Genomic DNA, 18009 nt, shown 5'->3' with positions numbered 1-18009 from the left:
TTCCTTTTTTTGACGGACTCATAAAATCGCGTGCGGACTAGTAAAAGTAAGGAAGCACTAGTCCGGCCGGACTAAAGCGTAAAAAAGTTAGTGTCGAACCCTGAACATCACTGAAAAAAAATGATAATACTGAATTCACAACTCTTAGAGACAAAACAGAATAACTGTTAACAATGACGTGAATGACCAAAAACTATTTTTGTTCAGGCCTAAAAGTATAACTCACACTGTCATCCCATCATTAAATAAATAATTCATTCAGCCTCGAGATCATTGATAAAATGGATTTAAACTTCTCTACACCCATATCCTTACCTTTCTAAAGAATCATTCTTAGTCTATGAGCAATTCTGAATAAAATTCTTTCTTGACCATATCTACACAGAGCACAGAAAATTATGAATCTTCTTTACTGTAGTACTGTCAAGTTCACACAGGTCAAAATCAAAAGTTTTTTCACTGATTTTGTATAAGCCAGTCTTTTCAATTTCTTGCACCACTCTCTGAATCACTGAAGTGTCTTGCATCGACTCCAACTTCTCATGTAATTTCAAAAGTTCTATCAGATCCTCTCCATTTGGGGCTGTTCCCAAATGTCCATAACCATTTTCAAAGTTATAGGTTTCAGTCACATTATCCTGTTTATCAATGTCATCATCTTCAGATAGATATTCTTTTTTAAGATAGTTTGGTTCATTTGACTCAATGCTGAAAGTTCTACACTTTTCAGGTTTTACACTTGTGAAATTTTCTTTGGAATTCTCTGATTTGCAAACATTTTCTTTCAATTCTGTTTTTTCAAGGGACTTAGGAATATAGTCAATCTTTTCACTTTTTATGTCAGTTAATAACTTCACATCCTTTGTTTTCTTATCATCAGCATTCTTTGTCGGTCTTGCCCTTTCCTTTGAATGTGATCTCGAATGTTTTTCAGCTTTCTCTGTGAGAGCTGTGTTTGGAGTAAATGAAGGTGTTGATGATTTTTTGGATGCATGTTTCTCAGATCTTCTAGAAGATTCTTTGTCTTTCTTTTCTGATGATGAATGGGAAGATTTGGGTGTGGATTTCTGAGATTTGGACTCTTTGGAATGCTTGGATATGTCTTTTTCTTTAGATGAATGCTTGGATGAAACACGCTTATGAGAAGTTGATGTATGTGAATGTGTGGAACCTGTCGGTGAATATTTTGAAGACCAACTTTTTTCTGAAGCAGGAGATATAGCCCTTGATGTTTTATGAAAACTGGAATTTTTGACAGATGATGGTGATTTTGTAACACCTTTCTGTGATAATGGAGATAGTTTTAAGGTGGCTGGTGATGACCATACATTCACCACTTCGTCTTCCAAATCTGAATCAGAACTTGAACTTGACTCACTTTTGTCGATGTTTCTTTCAACATTCTCAATAATAGCCTTCACAACATCTTCATCTTCATCCTCAGATGATTCATCCTCCGATGATGAGAACAGTTCCTCGACCTTTGATTTCTTCCTTGGAGGGGCTGTCTCTGGAGTAGACATACCCGGTCTCTTTATAGTGTCTGGGACTTTACTAGAGGATTTGGAACTTTGCTTGACCTTTTTGTCCACTTTCAGAGAACCACTTTTACTTGTAGATAAAGATTTGTCATCCTTGTTGTCTTTTCTAACATGACTGTTCTCTGACCTTTTACTTTTACTTGAATCAGATTTCTTCTCAGTCTTTCGATCATCTTGTTTAATTTCCTTTCTTGAACTGTCTGACGATGTTTTTGATGAATGTTTATCTTTTTTCTCAGAGCTATTAGACTTGTGAGCTTGTGGATTTGGTGAATCTGTCACTGAACTAGAACTTCTGTGCTTAAACAAATCTTTCTTTCCATCTCTATCCTTATGTTCTCGTTTCAATTTCTCTTTATCACGCTCTCTTGGATCTTTCTCCTGAGAATCTACCTCTCGTCGATGATGATCTTTGTGTGAATCTTTTGAACTCTTACTTCCATCTCTTTCTTTTGAATGCTTTCTTTTCTCACTTGACCTATGTTTTTCTTTGACCTTGACCTCTGAAGGTGAAGAAACAGATGACAGCCGTTTGGGTTTTTTCATCACAGCACCATCTTGGCTTGAGGCTTCATATGAACGCTTTTGCTGACTTGCCCCTTCTTGACTTGAAGATTCATATGAACGTTTCTGCTGGCTTATCCCCTCATAACTTGAAGGTTCATTTGAACGTTTTTGCAGGATTACTCCTTCAAGACTGGAGGATTCATGGGAACGTTTCTGCTGGCTAGACTCCTTGGGTGATTTTTTGTCCTTTCGGTCTTCAATGCCTAATACATCTTTGGAAATTGCTGATGATGTCCCAGGTATTGCACTACACTTGAATGATGATTTAATGCTGGAACTTGATTTTTCTTTACTAGTTTTCTCCTGTAAAAGACAGAAATACTGTACAATGAAACAGCAAATATACACTGAGTTTGCATATTTAATATAGCTATTCTATTGAGAAATAAATATATATATGATTCACGTAAATAAAGGTACGGTAAGCCTTTCATAAAACTTCAAATTGTGTATATAATTAACATAGGCATAAAACTTTTAGTATGGTAATCAATGAAACTGTTTACTCCACAAGGTATACTTCTGTAAAAATGCTAGAACTGTATACATAAGTGGCTTTTGTGAATCAATTTTTCCATGCCTCTGTTTGTTTCATTAAGAATTAAAGTTAAAATTGATTTTTCTAATTTCTAATGATGTCTCACCTTGCTAGAATTACTTGACTTGGGCTTCTTGCTGCCATCCAGGCTTATGGGGGCATCAAAAATTTCACCAAAATCTCCCATTTGTCCCATTGGCTCACCAGTTGGTCCAACAAGCACCTGAAAATTTAAAATTAATTTGAAGTTTTAATTGTTAAATAAAATGTATTCAACATGATTACAGCATGAGAAATAAAATGTCACTAACATTCAACATATACATCTTATATATATATGTTTGGTATATGGATAAATACTAATACCTAAACACTATATTTGTTTTGTATTCAACCTCCCAGTGTCAGGAATGAACTACTTGGTGCTTGGTAACTACTAATCGGGTGATAATTACACATCCAATGTTGGTGAAGATAGTCTACCAGCTGATAAAAACACACCATGCCTACCTGATAGACAGAACATACTATGACATAACTCCCTGGTCAGTACATTTCACAAAAGCTGAACAAGGAAGTCTCTTGCCCTACAGCTACTATACATTATATTGACACAAATTTAAACATTCTTTTGAATTATTTATAAAGATTTCCTACACACTTCAATGATATCAAGTATGGACAGATATCAATTTATTGATAAATAATTTTAAAGCCATATGTTATAACTGTATTGGTTCTGAAACATGAGCTTGAAACCTTACAAAACATGTATGTAGATATTTAACAACAGCTTACATTTTAAAGTATAATGACTCGACATGTTTATGTACAAAATCTCGAAATTTATTATTTAATCTGATTTAATATTGTACTTTGTACTTGTATACTTAATAAACCTACATGTATATAAATAATAATTATTAATTATACCAGAGACATATTAATTATACCAGAGACATAAATAACAGAGATTCGCACCTGTTTGAAATCTCCTGATTTCTCCTGGGCCCCATTGTTTACTTTTTTTCAAATCTTTCACTGTTTAATTCAAATAAGTTTTTAACAATTATCAAGGATAATGAAGTACATCCTTTTTATTCAAATGAACAAATTATTCAGAATGGTGTATTTTCTTAAGTCTCCTTTTTAATACAATAACAATGGAGAATTCTGAAGTAAGTGAATGGTCTTTAATTTCATTTATTAATAAACTTTAGATTGAAATACACAACAAATAGAGAGTAATTTTTAAAATAATGCTGGGACCATCACACGTCTTTTTGTAAATATACCTGTTAATGGTGCAGCTGTGAATCTCTGTTATTTATGTGCTTATACTGAAAACACACACGAGAGATGGAGGGGGGGGGGGGGAGAGAGAGAAAGAAACAATTCAGAGAAAATATTATGATTAGTTTGTTATTTGTTTGGAATTTACTATAGTTTATCATTTCTATTGTTTAATTCATGAATAAGAAAAATTAGAGATAAAACCTTAAATTGAAGTTCAACATTTTGAAAACATTCAAGGATTTTTAAAATATTTTTTATTATATATAGTGAATATGTAACCCTTTTCAGTATTAATTCTCTAGGTTTTGAATAGTGGTGATAAATTACAGACTATTACTTCTGGCTATTGAAATACATGTATCTGACATTACTTAATCACAGGTTTTAATTGTTACTACACAAAATAACTGAATGTGTTTCCTGAACAATATCATGTTCTCAAATAAAAACAAAAACACATTAATTAACATGTGAAAAACATGTCAAAACATGTCCTATATATTTTCTGAGAAAAGCAGTATGTAAAACTGTTCCCCTGTCACAAATGAAAATTCCATATTTTCAGTGAAAATGAGCACAACATGTGTGATATAATATATATAATTTGTCCTCTATGAATGAGTATTCACTATCTATCAATCAGCACAAATTTTACAGGCACTGCTGTGAAATCACATACCAAAAAAGATATGTCAAGAGTCGACATGTTAGGATAGGAAATGAGCAAAAAAATTGACCTCTGGGTCACAGAAAGTGAGCAGAGTCAGTAACGACTTATATTACCACAGATACACCTAGAAAGTGTTGGTCAAAGGAATTGTTATGTAATATGTTTGCAGGACTATGATTCAATTCTGATTTTTTCTTCGGGGGGGGGGGGGGGGGGGGGGGGGGGGGATTGATAGTATTTGAAAAAAAAAATTGAAGATGTTTACATGCATGTAACTATTGTTAAGTGTTTTATATAAACCATACATTAAGACTACCACTATCAAGTTCTAAAGAGCAGATGTAATAGCTGCCCTAAATTTTCCAAGTGCACTGAATTGGTATTAAAATTTCAAAGTTTGAAATAAAAAAAAAACAACTAAATAAAATAATGTTTTAATACACACAAACACACATATATATATACACACACACTTGATTCTTGATTTAGTCCTCTCTATGTAACACCATCATTGACTGGTATTGTTGATCTTTAAACTTTTGGCTTGTGCATTAAAATATTGATTCATTCTCATGTCAATTTCATTCTCATTTACGTAAATCCTGCACATAAACACTTTTGTTGTGAACTTTTTGAGGAGTGTTAAAGTATAATTATTCAGTGTATATATTAAAAATGTAAATGTCAGCAGACCTTGAATTTTGTTTCTCAACAGCAAACCAATATTCATAAATGACTAACTAATGTACTGAAAGAAAATGTACATGGGAAGAGTGTTCTTTTACAATTGAGGACACTGACTTTACTCAGAAGACCCTACTTCATGTGGTGATATTGAGAAGTCATTTCCTTGGAATTCGATACTTTTTTTTTTTTACTGACTTAATAGCACCAAGTATTTCCTGTAAATCTGTTGTCTGTAGTAATTTCCAATTAGAATTACATAATACTGAATGTGAAATTTTTGATTTGGTAATTCTGTTCTTTGACTTTTATGGAAAATTTGACACTCATGGAATTCCTTTCCAAAGTTTCTTATAATCATGACAATATTTGTAGAGAGAACTTACTATTTTTCCTTCAATATTTCTTATATTAAGGTCTCATTCCTATTAATTGGCTGAAGCTAGTAACCTTCAGCTTAAGAGCACATTTTGTGCCCAGTAATCTTCAAAAGTTTTGGCCAAGACAAGATATTAACAAGAGGCCCAAGGGCCTTAACAGTCACCTGAGTATAACACTAAACTGTAAAGGATACATAGAAGGATAAAATAATTAAAAACAGAACTAGTTCTAATTGTAACAGAGACCATTACAGATATTCCCCAAACCCTCTCCTTACTCTCTTTGGTACCCCATTCCCTATCAGCTTCATTAAATTAAGCAAAATCTTTGTATTATGAACTTTTTCAACATATTTTCCAAAAAATTTTGGGGAAATAGCTAAGCATATATAGCACAATGAACATAGCAAATCAGATCTAAGAACATGTGCATGCACATGATTTCGAAAATAACTATATACATGTACATCATCTTATAGAATGCCATAATAAAAAGCCCCATTTTAGATTTCAAAGAATTTCATTGAAAACGTAAAAAGTTACAGCAACATGACTATTAAGTTATCAACCAATCAGAAATCAGTGCACGTGCATGCATGTCCTCGTATTCATCTCTGATGAGTGAATAATGTAGGAACTTGTATTATTTATACTAACTCTAAATTTCATCCTCTTTCATTAACAATTAAGAAAGTTATAAGCAACTTTACCAACCAGATTTCAGCACACGCACTTGCATGTATTTTCTAGGCTTCTCATATATATATTCTTATAAAGACTTTCAATATATACTTATTTTTCAAGTTTTTCAAAGAATTTTATTGAATAGTAAGAGAGATACAACCTATAAAGTATTAGCCAATCAGATTTCAGCACACATGCATGCATGTCCTTACATTCAGTTTTGATAGCAGCATAATGTAGGAACCCAGAATACCTATATATATGTCACCGAGGTACAGGGCACCAGTAGATAAGGGGAACTAACTCTGACATTGCCCTAACCAAGAGACAGGGGGTCAGCCTATGTTTAGGCTTAACAACACCAAGATCGAATATGCATAGAGCTATAACTCGAAGACAGCGAGACAGTTTTTACAATTTATTAGGGTACAATTTAGTTCAATTACTGGATAAACAATGATAAAAAAAAAACAAAGCCAAAACAAATAAATTGAAGCATGAATTAGGAGATTTTAGTCGGTAGATAAAATAAAAAGTGAAATAAACTTTTAAAATAATAAAATAAATTTAGCCGTCACACTACTTAGTCTACTGGCAGACTGGTGGACAGTCTCTTATTTAGCCAGTGTAATAGACATAAGCAGTGTGTCATAGAATGTTCCAAAATATTCTGACTGTGGAATAAATTCCTAACAGTATATTTATAATGAAGAGGTTAATTAAGTATAATTATAAATAAGACATAGAGTCACTCATGATGACCACTCAGATATTTATTTAAGCTGAAACCAAGTGACCATGCATATGCCATTAATTACAGATAATTATCTTAACAGATTGAGTCTTGTCAAATGTTTGTCATAACACATATGAGTATAATTAATTAATTTTCAAGTCAAATCCTAAATGTCAATTAAACTTTAAAGTCAAATCCTAAATAGTTACAAAAAATATCTTTACACAAAATAGCACACTATGACATATATTCTAAATTTTGTTCTGTTTTGTTGAAAACTAAAGAAGTTATAGCCATTTAAGGTTTCAGCCAATCAAATTGCAGCACACATGAATGTGCATGCTTTCCAGAATTTCCACATGAAACATACTGTAGAACCTCATAATATATACTTTTATTTCAAATTTCAAAGTATTATGTCAAAAAACAAGATAGTGAGATTTTTTATTTCAGCCAATCAGAGCGAAGCACATGTGCATGTGTGTGCATTCATGCTAATTTGACGTTCATTAATACACAACAAAATTTTTACTTAAGTATTAAGGATAAAGTTTACTGTGTGAAAGTGCAAGGATGTGTCAATCAAACGTGTCCCGAAATTTGTAGTTTCAATAATTTCAAGATAAAATAAGTTTTTTATTATATTTCTGTGTGAGTGGTGATATTATACAGAAAATTTGAGAAAATATTAACTTAAAATCTGTGTCCAAGCCCCTTTAACAGACAATGAACAAAAACACAAGAACAACAAAGCTTGTTACAAGCTATCTTTGTATCAAATATGAGTCTATTTAGTTTGTCTAATTCAAAGTAAGTTCCTGATAAGAACATCACTCTTCTCATCCCCCTCACAGTACTCAAGTACTATAAAATCATTTTTTAAAAAATTGACAATCTAGAACTAGAACTGTCCAAAATGGACAAATACCCCCTCGCGGTGTTTTTCAGAGAAGGTGGCAAGTCACTATAAATACTAGTATTTGATGGATCTATGAGGTGTTCACTTTTTGTTTAAACATTTCGAGTGAAATTTTACCGGTAATTGCTCATTATATTTTATTAATGAATGAAACTAAGATGCAGCCTAATAAAACATCAATACTCATAATAACATTGTTTTTTATTACATTGAAAAAAACAACAACAATTTTTCAAGTATTTCTCTATTGGAAAGTATGGATGCATTATTTATTCATTTTTTCTATACCGAGACTATAGGTCAAGATCATGACACACCCTTAGGTAATAAGCAATCTTTGTGTGAAGTGGAAATTCCCAACATCCCAACATTATTCTCCATTAAAAAGATACGAACCAGACACGAATTATGAACTTGTTCTGTCAGTGACCCTGAACTTGCACAAATGACCTTGGGTCAAGGTCAACTACCCTCAGGTCAAAAGCAATCTGTGTAAAATGGGAACTCACCAAGTTTATTCACCTTTCGGTGACCTTGAACTTGCCCAAATGACCTTGGGTCAAGGTCATGACACACCCTCTGGTCATGAACAATCTTTGTGTGAAGTAGTAGATTCTAATGTTCTTCCTTAAGAAAGATTTGGACCGGACACATTTGCACAGACAGACAGAAGGACAAGGTGATCCCTACATACCCACAAAACTTTGTTTGTGGGAGGTATAAAAACCAGGTGAATATGTTAAAATTCCATGAAGTAGTGCAAAAATTACATAGTTTAAAACTAGAGATTCTGTGAACAGTGCATGAGCTCATAAATTGACACCCCCCATACTCCCATACAAATATAATGGCAAACTCTGTGTTTGCTATGGAAAAGCCCAAATATCTGTCAGATCAACATAAAATAGGAGGTGCACAATGGCACTATGTAATAATGATTCTGGTAAAGTCTCATTATACTTTTTTTCAGTGATAAAGGGGAAGCTACAAATAAGAGATGGGTACCCCAAATATTATAGAAAGAATGGCAGTCTGCATTTTTTGCATTGGGAAACCCCAAATATGAGGGTGATCAAAACATAAAAGAGCAGTTGCACAATGGCACTATGGATTCTGTGAAAGTCTTATTAAATTTTATTCAGTTCCCCCAATGTAAGGAACATATTGACGAAGAGAAACACCCATCACCATAAAAATATGGTAGCAGTTGAGAAGTATCAAAGTAAAGGTATAATACTGCATTTCTAACTGAACATATTGAAGATCATATAAATAAATAGATTCAATCCTCTGAAAGTATATACTGAGGTTCATATCAGTCAAAATTTTTTTTTTTACATTGTACTATAGTTTAATTCTGGTTATAACACAGTATTTGATTGGATAAAAATTTACTTTATATCGCATAAATTGGGTTGCCTACGTCACAATGACTTGCGTCAAAAACGTATTGATCTGCCTGATGTTACATTTAAATTTTGTACAATTTGAAGTCATTTTTTAAGGGCAATCATCTTTTTTCTTACACTAAATGAATAAAAATTAAATTATAAGGAATGAAATTAATAGCTACCCAATTTATACAGTATAAAGTGGGTTGGAACAGTTTACGCTTTTTTATAAACCGCTTCACGGTTTATAAAGCATAAACTGCCCCAAACCCACTGTATACCGTATAAACTGGGTAGCTATTAAATTCATTCCTTAAAATAAAACCGTTTTAATTGTTTATGTAGTTGCTTGACCTATATGGGTGTAATATGCAAATAAATATTATAATCATAAACAAAAGCCACAAAAAAATATAGTACAAAGTAATTGGTTTCATTAGACATTTTCTACTTACCCCTCCAGCTTTAAGAAGTTTCTTTTTGAATTCATCTGTAGGATTTTGAAAAGTGAGCTTTTCACATCGGATATGATTGACAGGTGGACAGTCCTCTAACTTCAGAAAGAGGTCATATTTAAACCGAATTTTTTTAGGGTCTTCCTTGTTCTTGAAGTAAATGTCAATTGGCAGCTCAAAACCAGCATAACCCTGTTCCTGCACTGCATAGGGTGGTTCAGTCAGCACTGAAATTTCAGAGTTTGCATGCTCATCAATTCTGTTTCTGATAACTCACAATAAATTTCAAATACATGTAAAACAAAAGTTACCTTTTAAAGTACGCAAAAAATAACAACAATAATTTACATATCATATCTATATAGGTTGTCATTCACAATATTTGTTTGTTTTACTGATTTGTTCCACTCATTCTTTGGGTTTTGTTCAAAATTTTTATTAACATGCATCACATAAGCACTCCTGGTTTTGACTCATAGTCTAACAGATTATGTGAATGCTAAATCTGCAAGAAATACTGAAATTGGCTGTTGTGGCATATCCTACACTGAGCTTGATTTATTTTCCTCTGTGCATTACTCCTCTCAGTATCTGCTCCTTCACATGAATCATGATAATTGTTAATTGTTCAACTTCTTACAAGTTTAGGCCTATGCCACTATTCCAATTATAGAAACAAAACCAAATTTAATCAAACTTTGTGTGGGTTAAAAATAAGCAATCTGATTATTGGCATTCTTTTTTCCCTTGTTATAGAGGTTTAGAGAGGATAGATTAGATGCATGTATTGATCTACTTGTTCAGACAATCTTAAAGAGTTTTAGAGTCTTAAAATTTCCCATTTTAGACTTATCATGAATATTTTAAATCTCTGCATTATCATGATTAAGAAAGAACCATAACATTTCAATTGCAATGGATTTTCAAAAATTGCACCAGCTTTCATTTTGTTCTACATAAAAATTTAGATGCACTCTGGTAATCACAATGCCTGTCTGTCTGTCTTGCGGCCTACAGAATCTGAAAATATTTTTATGCAATATAATTGTGATATCTGTAGTACTTTATTATCAACTTTGGGAATTAGTATTTACAAATTCAAACAAGAGGCCCATGGGCCACATCGCTCACCTGAGTAACTTTGGCCATGCTGTTCATTACCAGACTCCCCCCTTGTAATACCTATTGTGGCCCCACCCTCCCCCCAGGGGCCATGATTTGAACAATTTAGAATCTACACTACCCCAGGATGCTTCCACATAAGTTCCAGTTTTTCTGGTCCAGTGGTTCTTGAGAAGATTTTTAAAGATTTTTCCTATATATTTCAATGTAAAACTTGGGATTCCCCCTATTGTGGCCCCGCCCTATCCCCTGGGTCTTGATTTGAACAATTTAGAGTGTACACTACTTGAGGATGCTTCCACATAAGTTTCAGCTTTTCTGGCCCAGTGGTTCTTGAGAAGAAGATTTTTAAAGATTTTTCCTATATATTTCAATGTAAAACTTGTATTTCCTATTGTGGCCCCGCCCTACCCCCGGGGGTCATGATTTAAACAATTTAGAATCTACACTACCCCAGGATGCTTCCACATAAGTTTCAGCTTTTCTGGTCCAGTGGTTCTTGAGAAGAAGATTTTTAAAGATTTTTCCTATATATACTTCAATGTAAAACTTGGATTCCCTATTGTGGCCCCGCCCTACCCCCGGAGGTCATGATTTAAACAATTTAGAATCTACACTACCCCAGGATGCTTCCACATAAGTTTCAGCTTTTCTGGTCCAGTGGTTCTTGAGAAGAAGATTTTTAAAGATTTTTCCTATATATTTCAATGTAAAACTTGTATTCCCTATTGTGGCCCCGCCCTACCCCCAGGGGTCATCATTTGAACAATTTAGAATCTACACTATCCCAGGATGCTTCCACATAAGTTTCAGCTTTTCTGGCCCAGTGGTTCTTGAGAAGAAGATTTTTAAAGATTTTTCCTATATATTTCTATGTAAAACATTGATTCCACATTGTGGCCCCGCCCTACCCCCGGGGGTCATGATTTGAACAATTTAGAATCTACACTACCCCAGGATGCTTCCATATAAGTTTCAGCTTTACTGGCCCTGTGGTTCTTGAGAAGAAGATTTTTTAATGACCCCACCCTATTTTTGTCTTCTCTTGATTATCTCCCCTTGTGAGGAGACTTGGCCCTTCATTCTAACAATTTAAATTTCCCTTCACCCAAGGATGCTTTGTACCAAGTTTGGTCAAAATTGGCCCAGTGGTTCTTGAGAAGAAGTCAAAAATGTGAAAAGTTTACAGACGGACGGACAGACAGACGGACAGACAGACGGACAGACGGACGGACGGACGACGGACAAAATGTGATCAGAAAAGCTCACTTGAGCCTTCGGCTCAGGTGAGCTAAAAAGGATATATTTAAGGGAAGCACCTACATATTTTCGTCTAAAGTCAAACGACAAGGTCAGAAGGTCAAGCCCACCATTTTATTCTCATAAATCAATTTAAGTTCCATTGAATACATGAGGAAGTAATGGGGCACATGCAGATTTTGAAATCATTCAGTAAAGGATTAAGATTATTGACATGAGTGTATCAATGGGTCTTGGACAACTAAGTTCTGTAGGTACAGGTATACACTGAAGACAGCTCATACACAAATTGATTAATGGACTCTTGTAATTTTCAAAGGATATATATATAAACAATTAAATTTTGAACAAATTAAAGTTCTGCATTACTTCAGGGCATTCTTTAATTTCAAAGAGGAAGTACAAATAAAGATCATTAAATAAACATCAGTTCACACACAGTTCAATCAAAAGCTAATGAATGAAACTTTGGAAACTAAACTAAAGAAACTCTGTACCTCTCTTTGGATTGTGGAAACTGTGGTGCAGGTTGAAGACTACTTTCTCGATGAAGTAGGAGATGTTACAGTTTTCTGGACCTCTGACGTATACTGTCCAATCATGGGTGAATCCTTCAGGGCTGGGTGTTTTCTTCACATTGGCTCGATGTCCCAGCTCGATCTTAACTTGTACTGCACAGTTCTAAAATTAATGTAATCATTAAATTCTGATTAAACAAAGTTCAAAGTACTTGATGAAGTGTTATTAAGTAACAACTTTATTAAATAAAGTTGTACAAGAAGCAAATTCATTAATAAAAAGGTACATGTATATAAAAATACATATACCATACACTGTTTTTCTGGGCAAGGTTAAAGGCTATTGTCAGCCTGTTCAAGCAGGAAGTTGACTGCACAGCCATCTAAACACGCAAAATACATTTACATGTAAAAATATAATACTAACTCCCAATCGTTTTTTGAGATAATACAAAATGTTCAATATAACAACAAAAATGAAACGAAGATTTTTTTTATACAAATAAACATTAAAAGTAATGATTTCAAAACTCGCAGTCTTTTGTAAAACAGCTTAATTTCATATGCATATGGTTTTTTGATGGTCAATGAAGTCATAGTCTGGTTCTCTAAAAAGACAAATAAAAAAGGGTCAGGAAACCAGACTGAATCATTTGTTGACCTTCGGCAGTGCCAGGTTAACTCTGGACCTGCTTAAGTCAGTCCATGGTATATCATCGCAAAAATAAATGTTGGTGTATCAATTACTTTCATAATGATTTTTTTTTTCGTAAGATTTTTAAAAAAAATTTCATTCAAAAGCTCTTATTTTTATTAGTATCATTACTTTTTTTTTACTGAGCACGTACGGCTTATAGTACTATGAGTACTTTGATTTATTGTTGGCCTGAACATGCAGTTTACAAGAAATTGGTCAAAATGGCATGTAAACAGTTATGTAAAACAGGGGTTGAAAAGCAAACACACTGAATATTGTATGTGATTGTATGGAATTTTATTAACCGGGTATGCTTATTTATTTTCAATAATTATATCCCTTATTGAAGACAATCAGTTATTCACTATAATCCCAGTTGACCTTTAATTTCTCTGTCATTCTTGATCCCAGAAATGCAAAAGATTAATACACCAAATACTGCTTTAAATATAAAGCAAGTCCCCACAGAAAGCTTGTGTTCTATAATATTTAAAAAGTGCTGTTAGAATTGTGGGTTGAAGATGGCTTATAGAAAATTCTTCGGTTATATGCTTTAACTGCAATAAGGTTTTGCATGAATTTGTGGAAAAGTTATTTCACTCACCGGACAGTAGGATTCTAGCAACACTTTTTATACAATATATATTTTATTTACAGAAATTATTAAACCCCAAAGCACTGTGCATGTTGTTCTGTTTACTTTTTTATTTCTCTATTGATAGCAGTCAAGTGATGACTTTGTGGTGGTGCACTTCTTAGGTTTAGATGCTCCAACATTTATACAATGGTTGATAAGTTTATGTTTTTAATATTGGTGTCTTCAATATTTATCAAAGTAAAATATTTCAAAAAAGACTGAATTTCCAGAGAAATGATTTGAATGCTACCATAACATACGTAAATATAAATATGTGTATTTTTGGCATGTATGAGAATTTTATATGACATGAGAGCATGTTTTATCACAAGCTTCCATGCTGGTTACCATTATCACCTCATCCACTGACCACACACAAAAAAATCATTCCCTAGATAATGAAAGGTGATTCTAATATTACACTGTTTGTTGGCAATGCCTATATGAATTGACCTCAAGGACCCTCCATACAGCATGAAAACTATTTTAGGTCTTTGAGAAAATCATATTGTATAAAGGTGAAAATGTTAAGTTTTTCTCATTTTCATTGTACATGTAGTTCAAAGACAACAACAGAAGTATAATTGATGATCAGACATCGACATCACTGTTCACTGACTCATTCTGCACTCCTTGACAATTAACTTTGAATTTTTCCACAAGTTTGCATTTATTTTCAATATTTTCGGTATGCTCACATTCAAAATGAAGAAAAATCATAAATGTGAATTTAAATGAATAAATTATATACATTTATTTACATTTCCAAGTATTTTTCTTTAAGATTCTTTGCAAATTAGAAGCTTGCTCATTTTCCCATGAACTACCATGAGATGAGCATGAATATCTCCATTGTTATGTCATAATACCGTACTTGACGTCAAAACTATAGTGCAAACTGTTTTGCTTAGAAAATGACAGTTGAATGGCGTAATTTGTGGCAACTCAGCAGAAAAATAATGTAAATATATAAGAAATGAATTAATTTTTGAAAATTCATGAGGTACATGAACTACAACGCTTCAGTCGCCGGCATATTTATTATGAAGCGCAAACGCACTTCATGAAATATGCCGGCGTGAAGCGTCGTAGTTCATGTCCTCATGAATCTTCAAAAATTACATTCATTTCTTATATACATACTGATGGAAGACAGAATTTGTTGAACTAGTTGTTTTCTTTAATATTTTAAAAGAAAGTTTTAGCTCTTAAACATAATGAGCAAGCATTCATTTGACTTTTTACTGATCGAGTCAAAAATGAAAACATATCCTGAGTAAATTCAAGACTAAAATCATGCACATGCATACATTTCTACATTCCAAAATTTTATATGCTTTCATAGGTGAGCCAGGAAAAAGAATTTTTTTCCCCCAAATAAACAGGCATATAATCATGATAATGATTTATATGCATGCATCCAATAATAACCTTTGTTTATACTTCATCTCTTTCAACCCTCTCCGTGGTCATGATGGTACTTATATCATTTACCAAAAAATTTCTTCAAGATAAACAATAAATGGTACTGAAGATAACTGGGGGCAAAAATGTATGTTATGCTTTCAATCCATCTTATTTCACTTTCTATTTCAGTGAAACAAGACTGATAAAGTAGCACTTAGTGGAACTTCATATATCTAGCATGCCTGCCTTTTTCAAAAAACAAACTTTCTACTTTTCAATTTCCTTAACATGGAATATGTGTTTTATCCAAAAACAGTTGAAACATATATGCACTTAAAACTTTGAAGTCCACTACTATACTGTACCAGACTTGTTTAAAAAAAATTATAAGATCAGTTGAAAGCTATAAGGCATGACATACATTTTCTGCTCCCAATTTACTGAAGTACCTTATGTTGTTAAGAATGGAATACTTTATTTAATGAAACAAGCTCCTGTGGCCCACTTCCATGAAAATGTCAACAGGCCGTAAGCATATTACCGTCCTTAATTCTGAGTGACACACCCAATATAAAACTGCAAATTCCGACAAATAATCAACAAGCAACTAGAAAAAATGTCTTTTCATTGAAAAATTGATATATGATGCATGTTAATTGTGCTTATACTTACATCCCATTCATTTATTTGAAAGGATTTTATGAATGAAAATAAATCAATAAAAGTAAAGCAACTAAACATAACTTTGAAAAAAATGTACCGTTCGTCTCATACTATGTCTGAAATTCCCAATACACAAAAACATGAATGAGATATTAATTATTTACAAATCACTCATTGATATATAATGTCATTTATAACCCAGACACAAGTTCATAAACAACAAACATTGAACAATGACAGTTCATGGGAAATCAGGTTATGTGTGATAAAAATGAACAACAATATACCTGAGATGACATATTCATCTACCCTTTAACTGTGAAAGTCTGTGTTTGAAATCTTCAAAGCTGTATTGTGAAACATCCACGAGTTGAAAAAAATTATGAAAATCACACAAAAACCATGTGTAGGCGGAAATGAGCGCTTGCGCATGTGTTCATTCTAATCTCCAAAACGAAACGGCCAATCAAGGATAGAGAACCCGGAATCAAACTGTGAAATTCCATGCGCTAAAAATATCCATTCTAAACAACACGCAATTATACCTGACATTAGTACATACCAAGTGCGATTTTGTTTTTTTTATATCTGTATGGGACAATGCTGAAGTAACTGTTTTGTTTTTTAAAAAAAATAATGAATAAAATTTTATTACAAATAAGATTCTGTCATAAACCATAGAAGCTTGCTCCCGGAGTTTACAGGTTAAAAAAAATATTCAAAGATCATATAACAATTACTAAAACTAGTTTAAGTAGTTGGTATATGATTTTTTTTAAAATAATTTTTACACTCCGGGAGCAAGTCCCCTGTGTATAAACCGTTATTACTATGGTCAGACCAGTCGAGGACAAACAACTTTAGCTGTTTAGGTACATGTACTATCCCAAGATTACCCAGAAATGTTTAATGTCCGACCCAGAAAATACGCTGTGTGTCCTAATATTTTTTACTTTTTTTAGTAGACATTTTGGGAAAGTGAAGAAGATCACGTCAGTGACATTCATGAACGGTAAATTAAACTTTGTAAAACTCCCTACTAACATCCTGTTTTAACACATTATGTTCCTATTTATATCGTGTAAATAAATGTGATGCTTGATTATTTCCTGTTACGGGCACTTATTTCAGTATATATCTGTTTCCATTTTCAGTAAATTAAACAACCGAATTCTCAAAAACACTATAAATAAATAAAATTAACTTAGTTCCGCAATAATAATCTGTTGACTGTAAATCAGTTGTGTCATGATATTCATGAATATGGCGCTCATTATTAGAAAAGTTAAAATACGGATTTCTTTGGTTTTGTTTGTTTGTTTGTTTTGTTTGACAAGTTTGTTTTTGAACTGAAGTAAATGTACATGTATGTACTCATTCTGATCTAAACGTTTTACAAACCAATTAAATTTAATACGTCCTTTCCTACAATAACATGTATACACTTTAAAAATTGTGTTTAGGAAATAAACACTTCTATTACATGTTTAGATCTAAACGTGTATAGTATTGTGTTTAACAACTAAACACTTACGTCTTAACGTTTTATATCTAAACGCGTTTAGAAATTAAACGTCTTACTGTAAAGTGCAGTTATCTTCCCGGAAATGACACACATATATTTGAATGTTAATTTGAGCGGCTACCTAAACAAAGAAAACACAACCACCTAAGGTGATGTATCAGTGAGAGATATGACAACCCAATTCAAGGGATAACCATGACGAAATAGTGAATCTGTTTCTTTGCATTAATTAACCCCCGATGAGCAACGTAAATAAAGTTGACTTGGGATATCTTGAATTCGTTCATAGACTTGCAGGAGAGGAAATAATATTAAATGT

The 18009-nt window shown here is 32.9% G+C and overlaps 1 protein-coding gene across 1 annotated transcript; it reads right to left on the bottom strand.

Moving 5' to 3' along the window:
* Window positions 1-9: 9 nt before the first annotated feature.
* LOC133182227 (protein AF-9-like) lies at window positions 10-16605 on the bottom strand. The gene is made up of 5 exons (XM_061316983.1): window positions 16453-16605; window positions 12741-12924; window positions 9862-10088; window positions 2753-2869; window positions 10-2411 (listed from the first exon to the last, which is right to left on the bottom strand). The coding sequence occupies exons 1-5, from the start codon at window positions 16468-16470 to the stop codon at window positions 378-380; spliced, it is 2580 nt and encodes an 859-aa protein (XP_061172967.1). The 5' UTR covers window positions 16471-16605; the 3' UTR covers window positions 10-377.
* Between the last annotated feature and the right edge of the window lie 1404 nt (window positions 16606-18009).

Source organism: Saccostrea echinata, unplaced genomic scaffold (genome assembly GCF_033153115.1).
Source record: "Saccostrea echinata isolate AGI-Se365-2 ecotype Australia unplaced genomic scaffold, CSIRO_AGI_Sech_v1 ptg000009l, whole genome shotgun sequence".
Classification (NCBI taxonomy): domain Eukaryota; kingdom Metazoa; phylum Mollusca; class Bivalvia; order Ostreida; family Ostreidae; genus Saccostrea; species Saccostrea echinata.
Note: the sequence above shows the minus strand (reverse complement) of the source record. Positions and strands in the feature narration are given on the sequence as shown.

Bases quoted from the DNA above. Each gene is read 5' to 3' on its own strand.
- LOC133182227 (XM_061316983.1), bottom strand. The intron at 2,870-9,861 runs GTAAGTAGAAAA...TTAAATTTTCAG, and splicing joins AACTTCTTAAAGCTGGAGGG to GTGCTTGTTGGACCAACTGG. The intron at 2,412-2,752 runs GTGAGACATCAT...TGTCTTTTACAG, and splicing joins AGTCAAGTAATTCTAGCAAG to GAGAAAACTAGTAAAGAAAA.